Below are 16910 nucleotides of genomic sequence, written 5' to 3'. Positions count from 1 at the left end.
TTTCCGTGATGCCGATGATGTCAGATTATCTTTTTGTGCCATAGCTTCCAATTCCCCCATCTTATTCCTTAGGCTCCTTGCGTTCATATACATACACTTGAGTTTGCAGCCTGTTACTTTCTTGCATTTCCTTCCCTCTTGTGTCCCTTTCGATCCATCAGGATTTCTGTCTTGCCTATGATCCGGTGAGTCTTCCCCCACTATCTTCCTGCATGGTATCCTTTGGGTATATCGTTTCCCGAACCATCGACTCTTGTTCAACTGTCGGCTTTCCCTGTCTTCCTAGTTTAAAAACTTCTCAATTTCTCTCTTGATGTTGCTTGCAAGTAGCCTCATTCCGTCTCCACTGAAGTGGAGTCCATCCTTCCTGTAGCTGGCTCTTTCCCCAGAACGTCGTCCAGTTGCGCACGAAGTGGAATCCTTCTTCCTCACACCAGCGCCTCATCCACGCGTTGACTGCTTGCAGCTCTGTCTGCCTCTTCTTGTCGGCTCTGGGTACCGGCAGGATCTCTGAGAATGCTGCTGGTCTTCAGCTTCAGCATGCTGGTCTTCAGCTTCCCTCCTAGCATCTGGAACTGGTCCTTCAGTCCTTCTCTGCTCACATTGTTTGTCCCCACGTGGATCACCATCGCCGTATCTTCCTCTTCCACGCTGTCGATGATCTTGTTGATGCGGCTCACTATATCTTCTATCTTGGCTCCGGGTAGGCAGGTCATCAGCCGATCCTGTCTTCCTCCCGCTATGTGGCTGTCGACTTGTCTGATGATGGAATCCCCCACGACGATCGCTGTCTTCTCTTATCTCTCCAGCCACAGGTCCATATCCCTGGTGTATGTCCAGCTTTCCAGTTGAAAGTCCGTGTCCTCTGCACACTTCCATCTTCCCTCATCCTGGTATTGGATTGCTCCGGACTCGTCTTCCTGTGGGTTCCCTCCGCTGCTTCCAGGTCTCGCTGCTGTGTCACACATTTCTTCCTTGTGGTTGTCCTCCAGGTAGTCCTTACTCACTGTAGGTGTATCTTGGCAGGTCCACTGTTGCTGGTGATTCTCCATGGCCTCCCTGTATGCCTCCTCGATGAACTTCTCTATTTCACGGACTTCTTCCTCTGTCTTGAAGTTTTCTGCCTCTCTGTTTTCCTCCTCCACTGCTCAAAGTGCTTCTAGTTCCAGTATTCTGCCTTCCAGGAGTCTGACTTGTTTCTTCAAGCCCTCCAGTTCCTTGCAACAAGTTCATACATAAGACCGCCTCCCAGAGGGGAGGTAGTCATACATATGGCAAACATTGCAGGCTCTCTCTCCTTATAGCATGGTTTATTTCAGGTTTATACTGTTTAATAACCTGTTTTGATTGTTATATTTCATGTTATGAGCAGATTAGACTGATTTGTTGGGGAGTTTCCCCGTACTCCTCCCTTTTTTCTGTGTCCTCTACAAGTGACTGTTTGCTTTTATTCAAAATGGATCCCTAAGTAAAGTCCTGAGGTAAGAGGGGAGGATCTGAAAAATTATGTAAATGAGGCTTCCTACAAGCAGTCTCACGACATGGGTTGCATAACCCACTTGTCCAGGAAGAGAGCATGGATTTACAAGAAAGAAGAGCAGCAAAAGTAAGAACCTAATTTTTCATTGTCAATGGTATTTTGCTGTATTTGATGGACCATTGGTCTGACTCAGCATAACATATAATGAGGAGCATAGAATATTTATATTTTTTTAAATAAATTTGTGTTTTATGTTTCATGCACCATGTAAGTGGATTTATTTTGTAGGTTACCTGGGTCCCGAGCAGCTTCCAGAGACCCTGAAGGATTGTGAAGTTGTAGTTATTCCTGCTGGTGTCCCTAGAAAGCCAGGTAAGCTCTGAACACACTCGGAACCTTCTCATAATAGGCCTTTTTAAGCATTGGTACTAAGGGGCTGTTCTACTTTAGTGCAGCAAAATTTGCATTTATGAGTACTATGCATTTAAATGTAAAAATTAGCATGGAAAGTTAAATTGTTGTGAACTATATGGGGCATGCCAAGCATGTCCTCATACAGTTCTGCACAAACACTCTACTGTCTCTCCTGGTGGAATTCTGTGAAACTACGCAATAGAGAATTTGCGTAGAACTGCTCCCTCTCTGGGCCAGAATTGTGAATCACTGCTGGTACCATCTTCGGTAGCTTGCATGGGCTTTGCAGGCTTCCCTCTACTGTGTGTCTGCCCTTGATGATGTCACTTCATCTTTCTTCAGGCAGGACCACCTTTAGAGCTGGGAGCAGGTTGCCTCGGGAATTGGCGTTACTGAGGTACTGTTGGATTGGGGACAATGGAGAAAGTCAGAAGTTCTGGCTGGGAAGGATAGGGGTGTGAGAGGTGCCGGCTGGGGTGGGAGGGGATATGGGTGAGAGAGGAGCCGGCTGGCTCAGGGATGGAAGATCCTGCACACTGAGGCACAGAAACATATAGAAGAGATCCTAGATGGAGACCAGAGTGTAGAAATAGGAACATTAAAGCAATGCTGGGCACAGAGAGGGACAGACATGGAGAAGAATGCTTTATAGAAACATAATGGTAGATAAAGGCCAAATGGGCCATCTAGTCTGCCCATCCACAGTAACCATTATCTCTTCCTCTTTCTAAGAGATCCCACATGCCTATCCCAGGCCCTTTTGAATTCAGACACAGTCTCTGTATCTTCTGGGAGAGCATTGAGACAGGCACATAGAAGGGTTGCTAGACACTGGTACATGATAGAGACGTTCAAATATGTTACTGGCCGTATTGAGGTAGAAGAAGACATCTTTTTCCTTACAGGACCTATGGCAACAAGAGGGCATCCGTTAAAAATCAAGGGTGGGAGATTTCATGGTGACACTAGAAAGTATTTTTTTACCGAAAGGGTGGTTGATCGTTGTAATAATCTTCCACTTCAGGTAATTGAGGCCAGCAACGTGCTCGATTTTAAGAAAAAATGGGATAAGCATGTAGGTTCACTTCGAGGAAGTGCTTAGGGGGGAGGGTTCTTAGACTGGGCAGACTTGTTGGGTCGATGGCCCTTTTCTGCCATCTTATTCTATGTTTCTATTGCTTGAAAAGGGGCAATTCTGACAGAGGTATGATGGATTCAGGGGAATGGAAAGGAATACGGAGGGAAGAAGCTCAGTATAGAGACAGGGAGGACAGATGCTAGACAGGACAGATACAGACAAAATGTAAAACGGACAGGCAATCCTGGGAAGACAAGTTACATCTGATAGATGTACCAACAGATCATCTGCAAACGCTGAGATTTTGGACTCGGAGGAACCGATGCAAATTCCCGGAATAGCCACATTCTGCAATTAAGGGATCCAAAGAAAGGGGAAACAATAAAGGGGAAAGGGGGCAACTCTGGTGCATGCCCCTACAGATTGGAAAAGAGGGGGAGCACAGTCCATTAGCCCAGACAAAAGCCCAGGGAGAATGATAGAGCACCTGGACCGCATCTTGATAAAAGCCCCATATACCATAACTATCCAAAACTGTAAACAGAAATGGCCAGGAAACCCTGTCAAAGTCTTTCTCAGCATCAAAGCTGATGAGAAGGGAAGGCATCCGCACCCGCTCTACATATTCCAAAGAAGCCAAAATGGCTCTAATATTTTTAACACTGCTGGGTCCCTGAACAAAACCCACTTGAGGACTGGCTATCAAAGTAGGCAAACATCTACATCAGGGGTGCCCACACTTTTTGGGCTTGCGAGCTACTTTATAAATGACCAGTCAAAATGATCTACCAACAATAAAATTAAAAAAAACACAAAGCACACTGTACGCATAGAAAATGTTATCATTCCTATTCCAGGGTTTTTCAAAGAGGTCAAAGCAGATGACTCTATGCACTATCACCTCAGTAACAACCATACAAAAATAGACAAATATACCCCCTCCCTTTTTACTAAACCACGATAGCAGTTTTTAGCGCAGGGAGCTGCGCTGAATGCCCAGCGCTGCTCTCGACACTCATAGGCTCCCTGCGCTAAAAACCTCTTGCGGTTTAGTAAAAGGACCTTAGTGTAAAATATAGACAGCAGATATAAATTGAGACACATTTCGATCACTAAATTTAAAATAAAATCATTTTTCCTACCTTGGCTGGTGATTTCATGAGTCTCTGGTTGCACTTTCTTCTTCTGACTGTGCATACAATCTTTCTTCCCTTTTACCTGTATGCTTCCTCTCCTCCAGACCTCATTCCTTCCCCCAACTTTTCCTTCCTCTTCCCTGCCCTTTCTTTCTCTCTGCCTCCCTTTCATTTTTTTCTGTTTCTCTTCTTTCCTTCTGTCTCCCTGCCTGCCCTTTTTCTTTCTTTCTCCCTGCCCTCCCCCAAGCCACTGCCATTGCCATCGGGGTCCAGGACCCAAACGCCACCAATAACAGGCCCCAAGCTCTCCCTGCTTCGGCCAACCAGCGTTCCTCTCCCCGACGTCAATTCTGCCGTCGGGAAGAGGAAGGCTGATCAGCCCAAGATCGTGATCAACCTATTGGGGGAAATGCTGCCGGGTCCTGCCTTCGCGGAAACAGAAAGTAGGCAGGACCCGGCAGGAAGAAGAACAAATGCATCACTAACCTGTCTCCCGCATTAGCCCGTAGCGAACGCTTGCTTCAGGGCTCTCAACATGTGTGTGCCTGCTTCCCTTCTCCCCTCCCCCCCCCCCGGACATAACTTCCGGTTTCGGAGGGAAGAGAAGATGGAACGCACACGTTAAAGCCCGGAGCATAAGTTTGCTACGGGCTGAAATCTCCAAGCCGTTTTTTTTGGGTTTTTTTTAATGTTCAGCAGCGGCAGATGACAGCTGGGCGGACCGCCCAGCTAAAAGGCCCTAGGGAGAACACTGGAGAGGAAGGCTGATCGGCCCATAGATCAGGACGGCAACACGAGTCTATCACGGAGCCTGGGATGGGCTCCGCGATCGACTCACGTTGCCTTCCTGAGCTACTGGTCGATCGCGATCGACGTATTGGACACCCCTGATCTACATAGTAACATGGTAAATGATGGCAGATAAAGACCTGAAAGATCCATCCAGTCTGCCCATTAGTTATATTCTTTAAAAATACATGATTAAATTAACTTGTCTCTTCTTTGATATTTCTGGAACATAGACCGTAAAGTCCACCTGGTATTGTTCTTGGTTCCAAATGCTGAAGTTGCCGTCCAAGCTCACTCCAGCCTATCAACCATCATGTTTGCAGGATATCTACCATAAAGTCTGGCCAGTAAAATCCTCATGTTCCAACATAGTAAATGACGGCAGATAAAGACCCGAGTGGTCTATCCAGTCTGCCCAACCATACATGCTCCATAAATTAATTTGGTTTAAATCAGGGATCTCAAAGTCCCTCCTTGAGAGCCGTAATCCAGTCGGGTTTTCAAGATTTCCCCAATGAATATGCATTGAAAGCAGTGCATGCACATAGATCTCATTCATATTCATTGGGGAAATCCTGAAAACCCGACTGGATTGCGGCCCTCAAGGAGGGACTTTGAGATCCCTGGTTTAAATGATCCTTTTTCTTAGATATTTCTGGGCCAGATACCCAGAGCCCTACCCAGTAGTGTGCTTAGGTTCCATCTACTGGAGTCTCCATCAAAGCTCACTCCAGCCCATCTTGACCATCCCAGCCATCAAAACCATCCCTAGCCTGTATACACGACACAGGCTGTGCAAGCCTGCCCAGTACTGGCCTTAGTTCCTTCAATCTATACCCATTATTTTCTGATTATTGTTTGAACTCTGTCACCATTTTCTTCACCACCTCCCTCGGGAGCGCATTCCACGCATCAACCACCCTCTCCATAAAGAAGAATTTCCTAACATTACTCTTGAATCTACCACCCCTCAACCTCAAATTATGTCCTTTGGTTTTACCATTTTCCTTTCTCTAGAATAGATTTTATTCTACGTTAATACCTTTCAAGTATTTGAACGTCTGTATCATATCTCCCCTGTCCCTCCTTTCCTCTAGGGCAGGGATAGGCAATTCCAGTCCTCGAGAGCCGGAGCCAAGTCAGGTTTTCAGGATATCCACAATGAATATGTATGAGATGGATTTGCATGCACTTCCTCCTTGAGATGCAAATCTATCTCATGCATATTTATTGTGGATATCCTGAAAACCTGACCTGGCTCTGGCTCTCGAGGACCGGAATTGCCTGCCCCTACTCTAGGGTATACATATTCAGGGCTTCCAGTCTCTCCTCATACTTCTTCTGGTGCAAACCTCCTACCATTTTCATTGCCTTCCTCTGAACTTCTTCAAGTCTTTTTATGTCCTTCGCCAGATACAGTCTCCAAAATTGAACACAATACTCCAAGTGGGGCCTCACCATCAACCTGTACAGGGGCATCAACACCTTCTTTCTTCTACTGGCTACGTGGAGTTCCGCAGGGGTCGGTGCTGGGACCGCTCCTGTTTAATATATTTATTAATGACCTGGAGGCGGGAACAAATTGCGAGGTTATTAAATTTGCGGATGACACCAAACTCTACCGCAGGGTTGAAACCATGGAAGACTGCGAAGATCTGCAAAGGGACCTAACGACGCTAGAAGAATGGGCCAAAAAATGGCAAATGAACTTTAACGTAGGGAAATGCAAGGTCATGCATATAGGGAAAAAGAACCCGATGTTCAGCTACAAAATGGGAGGATCACTGCTAGGGGCAAGTAACCTTGAAAGAGACCTGGGAGTGATGGTGGACACGTCTTTGAAGGCGTCGGCACAGTGCGCCACAGCCTCAAGAAAAGCAAACAAGATGTTGGGTATCATTAAGAAGGGTATCACGACCAGGACAAAGGAGGTCATCCTGCCACTGTATCGTGCAATGGTGCGACCGCATCTGGAGTACTGTGTCCAGTATTGGTCACCGTACCTCAAAAAGGACATGGCGGTACTTGAGGGAGTCCAGAGAAGAGCAACTAAACTGATAAGAGGTATGGAAAACCTCTCATATACTGACAGACTAAAAAAGCTGGGGCTGTTCTCCCTGGAAAAGCGGAGACTTAGAGGAGACATGATAGAAACCTTCAAGATCCTGAAGGGTATAGAAAAAGTAGACAGGGACAGATTTTTCAGATTATGGGGAACCACAAGTACAAGGGGACACTCGGAAAAATTGAAAGGAGACAGGTTTAAAACAAATGCCAGAAAGTTCTTTTTCACCCAGAGGGTGGTGGACACATGGAACGCGCTTCCGGAGGCTGTGATAGGCCGGAGCACGTTACAAGGCTTCAAAGAAGGTTTGGATAGGTTCCTAGAGGATAAAGGAATTGAGGGGTACAGATAAGAGTAGCGGTAGGTTATAGGGATAGTCTGAGACCATTGCTCAGGCAATGGGCCTGACGGGCCACCGCGGGAGCGGACTGCTGGGCGAGATGGACCTCTGGTCTGCCTCAGCGGAGGCAACTTCTTATGTTCTTATGTTCTCTATACAGCCTAGCTTCCTTGTGGCAACAGTATCACCCCAAAGTCCCTCTCCCCATCCGTGCATATCAGCCTCTTACCTCCGAGCACATACGGCTCCTTCCGATTTCTAATCCCCAAATGCATTACTCTGCACTTCTTTGCATTGAATTTTAGTTGCCAGTTATTAGACCATTCTTCTAACTTTTGCAGATCCTTTTTCATGTCTTCCACTCCTTCCTCGTTCTCTACTCTATAAGTCTTGGTATCATCCGCAAAAAGGCAAACTTTTCCTTCTAACCCTTCGGCAATGTCGCTCACAAAGATATTGAATAGGATCCCTGAGGGATTCCACTACTCACCTTTCCCTCCTCCGAGTGAATTCCATTAACCACCACCCTCTGGCGTCTGTCCGTCAACCAGTTTCTAATCCAGTTCACCACTTTGGGTCCTAACTTCAGCCCGTCAGGTTGTTTCCAAGTTAGTGGAGTTCCCATTGATGCCCTCCCCAGCCCATTCCTACACCAAATCATCACATATGGGACACAGACCGTGCAAGTCTGTCCAGTACCGGCCTTAGCTCTTTAATTTACATTCTTCGTTTTCTAACTGTTTATCTTGCGCTTTTTTGAATTCCATCACTGTTTTCCTCTCCACAACTTCCTTCGGGAGGGCATTCCAGGCATCTACCACCCTTTCTGTAAAAAATAATTTCCTAACATTGCTCCTGAGTCTTCCTCCTCGCAACCTGCAATTATGCCCTCTAGTTTTATCATTTTCTCTTCTCTGGAAAAGTTTTGATTCTATATTAATACCGTTCAAATATTTAAACGTCTGTATCATATCTCCCTGTCCCTCCTCTCATCCAGAGTATACGTATTTAGATCTTCCAGTCTCTTCTCATACTTCTTTTGGTTCAAGCCCCTTACCATTTTCTTTACCTTCCTCTGGACCGCTTCAAGACTTTTTATATCCTTCACCAGATATAGCCTCCACAGGGGCATCAACATCCCTATACAGGGGCATCAACATCTCTCTTCTGCTGGTTATTCCTCTTTCTATACAGCCTAGCATCTTTCTGGCTGCAGCCTCCGCCTTATCACACTGTTAAGATGCCTTTAGATCAGTGTGTCTCAAACTTTCTCGAGCCGGAGAACACTAAAGGTAGTGGCCATGGCTTGAAGCACCTGGAAGTGCACGGACATCACAATCAAACGTACACTAGACTTACTTCACAATCAGGAAAAAAAAGGGAAAGAACTACAATAAAATATAGTACAGAAGAACATGTAAGGGAAAAAACAAATAGGGAAGGATATTGATTGAAACCAAAGCTGTAAGACTAGATAAAAGATAGACCTAGATTTAAGGAGAAAAGTTGTTTACAGTATTCATGTCAAGTTTCTTCAGTTTCAAAAACATCTTTAAAAAGAAAATTCTTTAGAGATCCTTTAAATCGCTCCAGAACTGTATCCTCCCTTAAGTAAGATGGGAAGGTGTTCCAGAGTTGTGGGGCTGTAACTGAAAAATATTAGTCCATCGAGTATTGATCACTTTCAAAGATGGGACAGACAAAAAGTTGTGTTCGTTTGATTTAAGTGCTATAGATGAGGAGTAGGGTATAAGGAGTTTATCTAAGAAAGCAGGTGCTTTGGATGCTCGAGTTTTGAAAATTATTAGGGCTATTTTGTATGTTATCCTATAGGTAATTGGGAACCAATGTGCATTCTTCAGAAGAGGTGTGACATGGTCAAACTTTTTTGCATTTGTAATGATTTTTATCACCATATTTTGAAGCCTTCTCATTTTTTGCATGATGCCTTTGTAAAGTGAATTACAGCAATCTAGTTTAGTGATTACTAGTGAATGGATCAGGGCGTTTAATGAAGCTGGATCTAATTCAATAATTTATCTACCTGAGTATGAAAGAAAGTAGCAAGGTCTCTACTCAAACTCACCAGGAACAAGCCACAATGATTCTTATAGCACCTTGGTTGCCATGTCAACCATGGATCCCCTTCCTCCTACAACTCAGCAAAAGGGAACCCATCACACTTCAAATCTTTCCAACATTGCTGACCCAGAATAAGGGCTATCTTCTCCATCCTAATCTACGTTCATTAGCACTCATAGCATGGTATCTCTCTACCAACCAATAAATACCTTTGCATTATCTGCCCCATTGTTGGCTATCATTGAAGCCTGTAGGAAACCTTCCACACAATGCTATCGTTTCGTGGGCTTGCTTCATAATCTGTTGTAATGATAACTTAATGAATCCAATTACCAGTCCTTTTCCATCGATCCTTGATTATCTTCTACACCTTTCTAACTCTGGATTAAAAACTACTTCAGTCAGAGTTCATCTCAGTGCTATTAATGCTTTTCATACTCCACTTGATAAAAAGCCATTATCTGTATATCCTTTGATTGCTATTCATTAAAGGCCTTCTCCATACCAGACTTCCAATCAAGCCGCCTCCTGTAACTTGAGACCTTAATGTTATCCTTTCCACTCTGATGAAGTCAGGGACAGATTTTTCAAATTACGGAGAACCACAAGTACAAGGGGGCACTCAGAGAAATTGAAAGGGGAAAGGTTTAGAACAAATGCCAGGAAGTTCTTTTTCACTCAGAGGGTGGTGGATACATGGAACGCGCTACCGGAGGATGTGATAAGCAGGAGCACGCTACAGGGCTTCAAAGAGGGTCTGGACAGGTACCTGGAGGACAAAGGGATTGAGGGGTACAGATAGGAGTAGAGGTAGGTATTAGGGATAGGATTAGAGGCAGTTACAAAATTAGTCAGGGACACTGTTCAGGCAATTAGGCCTGATGGGCCGCCGCGAGAGCGGACCGCTGGGCAGGATGGACCTCTGGTCTGCCTCAGCGGAGGCAACTTCTTATGTTCTGAACCATTCTCATCCTCATCCCTTAAACATCTTACTTGGAAAGTAACATTCCTTAATACTATTACATCTGCATGTTGACCAGCAAACGTCAAGCTCTTGTGTCAGATCCACCTTACTCTATCCATGATAGAGTAGTTCTTTGTACTCATTCCAAGTTCCTCACGAAGATCATCTCAGAGTTTCATCTAAATCAGTCCATATTTCTCCCGGTCTTCTTTTCAAGATGCATTCTCACCCTGGCGAAGCAGCTCTCCATTTTGTAAATGGGCTTTTGCTTATTACTTCGATTATACCAAACCTCACACAAAACTCAACTATTTCTGTCTTATGATCCAAACATGCTTGGAACCGCTGTTATTAAGAGAACCATTTCCACTTGGTTGTTGCACTGCATCTCCTTTGTTATGCTCAGGCTGGGCTGAGGCTTGGAGGCTGTGTCACAGCACACAAAGTTCGAGCAATGGTGACTTCAGTATACTCATCTACGTTCTGCTCCCATTAAGGACATCTGTAAAGCAGCCTCAATTCAAACATTCACATCCCACTATTGTTTGAAGAATCATTCCAGATGGGATAGTCGGTTCAGCAGTGCAGTTGTACAAAACTTATTCTCTATTTAGAAGTGAACTTCTGTACCACCCATTTGATTTCACCAGGCTCTTGGTAATTGTCAGTAACCCTCTTCTAAGAGGCATGATCCTGGCAGCTAGGGAGTCCCACACGTGAGAATATGCTGCCTGCTTGTCCTCAGATAAAGCACAGTTACCTGTAGCAGGTTTTATCCAAGGGCAACAGGCAGATATTTTGACAACCATCCCATCTTCACTTGTTGGCCTCTTAATTTTGTTACGGAACTGAAGGTCCCAGGTGGGTATGCACAGACGCATGCACAGCACATGCAGTTTCGAAACTTTTAAAGTGACAGTATACTTTTGCACTGTCCGTGCCGGGCTCCATGGATGACATCACCCACACATGTGAATATCTACTTACTGCCCTCGAATAACACCTGCTACAGGTGAGTAACTATTTTAGTCTGGATGGTGCTGCTGTATTGCCTGATTTGTTATAATTTGCTATTGTTTCATCTTCAGGTATGACACGTGATGATCTTTTCAATACCAATGCAACAATTGTGGCAACTTTGACAGAAGCCTGTGCCAAGTACTGCCCAGAGGCCATGATATGCATCATTTCTAATCCAGTAAGTGGGAATGTTTAATTTGGGAGTACTTTGGAGTCCATCTACTAATGCAGTAGGGCACAGGAAATATACCATTGTCTGACAGAATGAATGAGGTATATAGATTTCAAAATCTACTTAAGGTCTGCCCTGTAATGCCCATAGTACATAAAGTTGGGTTTATTTATTTTGATTTATATCCCGTCCTCCCAGTAGCTTAAAACAGGTTACAAGCCAACATTCACAATGGAAAACATTTTGGACAGTACAAGACTATACAGCAACTTAAGTACCGTATTTTCGCGGATATAACGCGCGCGTTATACGTGATTTTACGTACCGCGCATACCCCTCGCGCGTTATATGCCTGAGCGCGGTATACAAAAGTTTTTAAACATAGTTCCCACCCCGCCCGACGCCCGATTCACCCCCCCAGCAGGACCGCTCGCACCCCCACCCCGAACGACCGCTCGCACGCGCTTCCACCCGCACCCGCATCCACGATCGGAGCAAGAGGGAGCCCAAGCCCTCTTGCCCGGCCGACTCCCCGACGTCCGATACATCCCCCCCCCCCCCGGCAGGACCACTCGCACCCTCACCCCGAAGGACCGCCGACTCCCCAACAATATCGGGCCAGGAGGGAGCCCAAACCCTCCTGGCCACGGCGACCCCCTACCCCCACCCCGCACTACATTACGGGCAGGAGGGATCCCAGGCCCTCCTGCCCTCGACGCAAACCCCCTCCCCCGAACGACCGCCCCCCCCCAAGAACCTCCGCCCGTCCCCCAGCCGACCCGCGCCCCCCCCTGGCCGACCCCCACGACACCCCCCACCCGCCTTCCCCGTACTTTGTGTAGTTGGGCCAGAAGGGAGCCCAAACCCTCCTGGCCACGGCGACCCCCTAACCCCACCCCGCACTACATTACGGGCAGGAGGGATCCCAGGCCCTCCTGCCCTCGACGCAAACCCCCTCCCTCCAACGACCGTCCCCCCCCCAAGAACCTCCGACCGACCCGCGACCCCCCTGGCCGACCCCCCCACCCCCCTTCCCCGTACCTTTGGAAGTTGGCCGGACAGACGGGAGCCAAACCCGCCTGTCCGGCAGGCAGCCAACGAAGGAATGAGGCCGGATTGGCCCATCCGTCCTAAAGCTCCGCCTACTGGTGGGGCCTAAGGCGCGTGGGCCAATCAGAATAGGCCCTGGAGCCTTAGGTCCCACCTGGGGGCGCGGCCTGAGGCACATGGGCCAAACCCGACCATGTGTCTCAGGCCGCGCCCCCAGGTGGGACCTAAGGCTCCAGGGCCTATTCTGATTGGCCCAGGAGCCTTAGGCCCCACCAGTAGGCGGAGCTTTAGGACGGATGGGCCAATCCGGCCTCATTCCTTCGTTGGCTGCCTGCCGGACAGGCGGGTTTGGCTCCCGTCTGTCCGGCCAACTTCCAAAGGTACGGGGAAGGGGGGTGGGGGGGTCGGCCAGGGGGGTCGCGGGTCGGTCGGAGGTTCTTGGGGGGGGGCGGTCGTTGGAGGGAGGGGGGTTTGCGTCGAGGGCAGGAGGGCCTGGGATCCCTCCTGCCCGTAATGTAGTGCGGGGTGGGGTTAGGGGGTCGCCGTGGCCAGGAGGGTTTGGGCTCCCTCCTGGCCCGATATTGTCGGGAAGTCGGCGGTCCTTCGGGGTGGGGGTGCGAGTGGTCCTGCCGGGGGGGGATGAATCGGACGTCGGGGAGTCGGCCGGGCAAGAGGGCTTGGGCTCCCTCTTGCTCCGATCGTGGATGCGGGTGCGGGTGGGAGCGCGTGCGAGCGGTCGTTCGGGGTGGGGGTGCGAGCGGTCCTGCTGGGGGGGTGAATCGGGCGTCGGGCGGGGTGGGAACTATGTTTAAAAACTTTTCTATACCGCGCTCAGGCATATAACGCGCGAGGGGTATGCGCGGTACGTAAAATCACGTATAACGCGCGCGTTATATCCGCGAAAATACGGTACTTCATCATGGTGAAAGACAAGTGTTGTTGTCTAATTTGTAATGCCCCATTATCCTTGCCCAAAAAGGATTATCTGGAACGTCATTATAAGGCTGTGCATAGCAATAAGTTTGATGCTGATTTTGCACACAAAAGTGAAATTTGTAAACTGAAGCTCAAAGAACTTAAATCGAAATTGGCTACTCAGCAACAGTTGATGGTGAAGCCAAGGTCGCATTCGGTCAATGCAACCATAGCATCCTTCAAGGTCAGCAACCTGATCGCAAAGAAATGCAAACCTATCACTAAAGGGGAATTTGTAAAAGATTGTTTTCTTGAAGCAGCTGACAATCTTTTTGAAGGATTTAAAAATAAGAAAGAGATCATAACTGCTATAAGATGTACAATTGTCAAGAAACACCGTCGTGCGGCAAATAGAAAAGATGTGTGGAGACACAGCTGAACCAATATGTGCTATGATCACAGTGTCTTTATTGATTCTTAATTAAATATAGTGAATATCTCAGAACCAACACCCGTGACTGGTGAATTCACCAAACTGGGGTTAATTGGGAGACCATCATTGAAATTCACTGTCCCCTCACCATCCTACTTGATATTAATGAAAATTTCAAAATGTGGTTACTTATCTGTGAATCGGATGGTTGAATCTTGATATTATTCCCCAGCGGTGACAAAATAAACTTGTGTTAATAACGTGTTAAAACCCACTGTAGTAACTCCTCCAAACATTATCCATGTCCCCCCGACTCGAGTTTCGATGGATATCGTCTTCAGGGAAGGACTCTGTTAGAACGAGGATACAGGGTAGTTATACCGTGAAAATATACTCTTATCGTAAAAATATTCGTAACAGGAACCAACCTCATTAATTGTTGTTAGTCTTACTTAACATTAACTCCTCTAATATACATTATCTTATGACATTAATCTTTTACCTTATATCGGCTCCCTGTTGTGGCTTAGGGCTGAAATCTGTTGCTAAATGAACTTAAACCCTAGGTACGGGTCTTATATAGAGCTCTTTTGCAAACGCAATGAACCAAAACGGAAGTGATGTCAGAGGGGAAGGAGACTCTTGCACATATACCGATCCATTTAAAGGGACAACCATTCTATCTCGTGATTCAATCCCTTGGGAATTAATGTACCCCACTCATAAATGAACCTTTGTTCTTTTCTTATCAAACATTTTGAAAGGTCACCATTAAAATTGTTAATATGTAGCAAGACAGTGTATTTCAAGTCGTGAATTGCATGGGATTTTTCCAACCAATGCGTTGTGAGGGGTGCGGATAATCTTTGATTGCGTATACCGCTAATATGTTCTGATATTCTGACTTTGATTTTGCGTGAGGTTTGTCCTATGTAAAATTTGTAGCATGGACATACTATGCAGTAAACTACTCCGGCAGAATCACAGTCAGTCCCAGAATACAGTTTGTAATTTTTCTGCTCCGAAAAGGACGCGCAGGCACGGCGTCGCCCGAGGAGAACAACAAGCGCCGGACTCGCGCCGCTTCTGTCCCCTTTCGCGGTGCCGCACCGGCGCTTGGCCTGAGCCGCCGCCGCCGCTTCCTCTCACCTCTGCCCGCGCTCAATTCCAGTCGCGACACGAGAAAAATTATGAGCGACAGCAATGAAAATAGTGAGCTCAGCTTAGAGGGAACATTGGTAGCCTTACTTTCCTGTCAGTGCCTGAGCGCCGATTGGCTCAGGCACTGCTTGAAAGCTCAAAAAATCTCCTCCTGCCCACAAGAAACAAAACAAAAAAATCCCTGATTCCTTCCTCTTTTTCTAACCAATCCTCCCCCTTCCCAGGGCTGTTTGATGCTCTCATCCCCAGGATGCCCACTCTTTCCTTCTGCCCCCCCATACTTTTAAATTGATGGACATCAGTATGCCCATTTTATCCTGCTGGCAGGCCTGCCTCTTCAAAATGGCGGGCCTTTCCCTTCCCGGTACATCCTGGGATGCACTGGGGGAGGGGTGGCTTTACAACCTGAGTCAGTCAGAGTCTTAGGCCCCTGCCTGGTGCATCCTGGGATAGGGAGGGGCATTTAGCATTTGAGCCAATCAAGACCTTATGCCCCTCCTAGTGCATGCCAGGATGCAGTAGAAAGGGGAAGGCTCACCATTTTGAAGAGATGGGCCTGCTGGCAGTAGGGAGTTGGCATTACTCCTGCCGTCCTTCAACTTAAAGATACAGGAGGTTGTCAGGGGACCCCGATGGCAGGAGGGAGTGGGCATCCCTCCTGTCGAGGCACGGGGCATGTGTGTGTGTGTAGGGGGGGGATGGGCGGGTCTAGGCTGTGGCGACTTAGGCAGGAGGGAGTGGGCATCCATCCTGCTGATCTTGTAGAGGGTGTTTGGGGGGCAGTGGCAGGCTAGGGGGGGTGTCAGCAGCTGAGTGGGGGGGTTCCTTCTGCTGCTTTCCCTACTGGTCAATCAGCTGAGCCAGCAGGACTCAGTGAGACCTGCAGTTCATTTGATCAGGGCAGGGAGAGCAGTTTTGACAGGAGGGAGGAGCTGTACCTAGCGATTACTCTTCTGAGCAAATGCCAGGCAAAGTTATTCCCCCCTTTTATTAGCAATTCTCCGCACAAATCACTGCATATAATTTATATGCTATTGTGCTGCGAATTGCTAGTAAAAGAAAAATCACTCCCACTACGGCATTTTTTTACCATGTGTCAGAGAATCTGGCCCTCAGTCCACTGAAGGTCCCATTGAAATACAAGTAATATCAACTAATACATATTTGCAGAGTTAACTGTTGCATCTCCTTTGTTGTGAAGATTTTGCAGTATAACATCTGACGACAGGCTTCTAGCACATTATTCTTGGTACTTTGCTTATTTTCTTGTTTACTTTATTTGATCTAAGCCTAGTTCTTTATATGTATATAATTTACTTTTAGGTCAATTCAACAATTCCCATTACCTCAGAAGTGTTTAAGAAACATGGTGTGTACAATCCCAACAGAATTTTTGGTGTCACAACACTGGATATTGTGAGAGCAAACACATTTATTGCTGAGCTCAAGGTAAGGCATGCTACACATAGAAACAGAAATAGACGGCAGATAAGGGCCACGGCCCATCTAGTCTGCCCACCCCAATGACCCTCCCCTACCTTTCCCATTTACAGCAAAAAAAAAAAAAGGTGAACTTTTGCTATTTTCAGTCCAGTTAAACTTTTTAAAACAATGTACATATTACAATATAACAGTATAATGGTACATTTGAAAAAAGACAGAGAGAGGAACTAAGGGCCTGTTTTACAAAGCCGTGGGGCAACAGCCCCGAAGTCCTTTAAATATATATGGGTTTCGGGGCCATTACGTGCGGCTTTGTAAAACAGGCCTTAAGTGTGCAGGTTATAATAGACGTGATAATGAAAAGTAAT

The 16910-nt window shown here is 46.8% G+C and overlaps 1 protein-coding gene across 2 annotated transcripts in view; it reads left to right on the top strand.

Annotated features, from left to right (window-relative positions):
- The window catches only part of MDH2 (malate dehydrogenase 2), a 64773-nt gene that overhangs the window by 8987 nt on the left and 38876 nt on the right, over positions 1–16910 (top strand). For both annotated transcript variants that reach the window (XM_033921354.1, XM_033921356.1), the window contains exons 3-5: positions 1769–1852; positions 11437–11546; positions 16423–16548. In XM_033921354.1, coding sequence (XP_033777245.1) covers positions 1769–1852; positions 11437–11546; positions 16423–16548 — 320 coding nt within the window. The remainder of the gene's footprint in view (positions 1–1768; positions 1853–11436; positions 11547–16422; positions 16549–16910) is intronic.

This window comes from Geotrypetes seraphini, chromosome 15, assembly GCF_902459505.1.
Source record: "Geotrypetes seraphini chromosome 15, aGeoSer1.1, whole genome shotgun sequence".
In the NCBI taxonomy this organism is placed as follows: Eukaryota; Metazoa; Chordata; class Amphibia; order Gymnophiona; family Dermophiidae; genus Geotrypetes; species Geotrypetes seraphini.
Note: the sequence above shows the minus strand (reverse complement) of the source record. Positions and strands in the feature narration are given on the sequence as shown.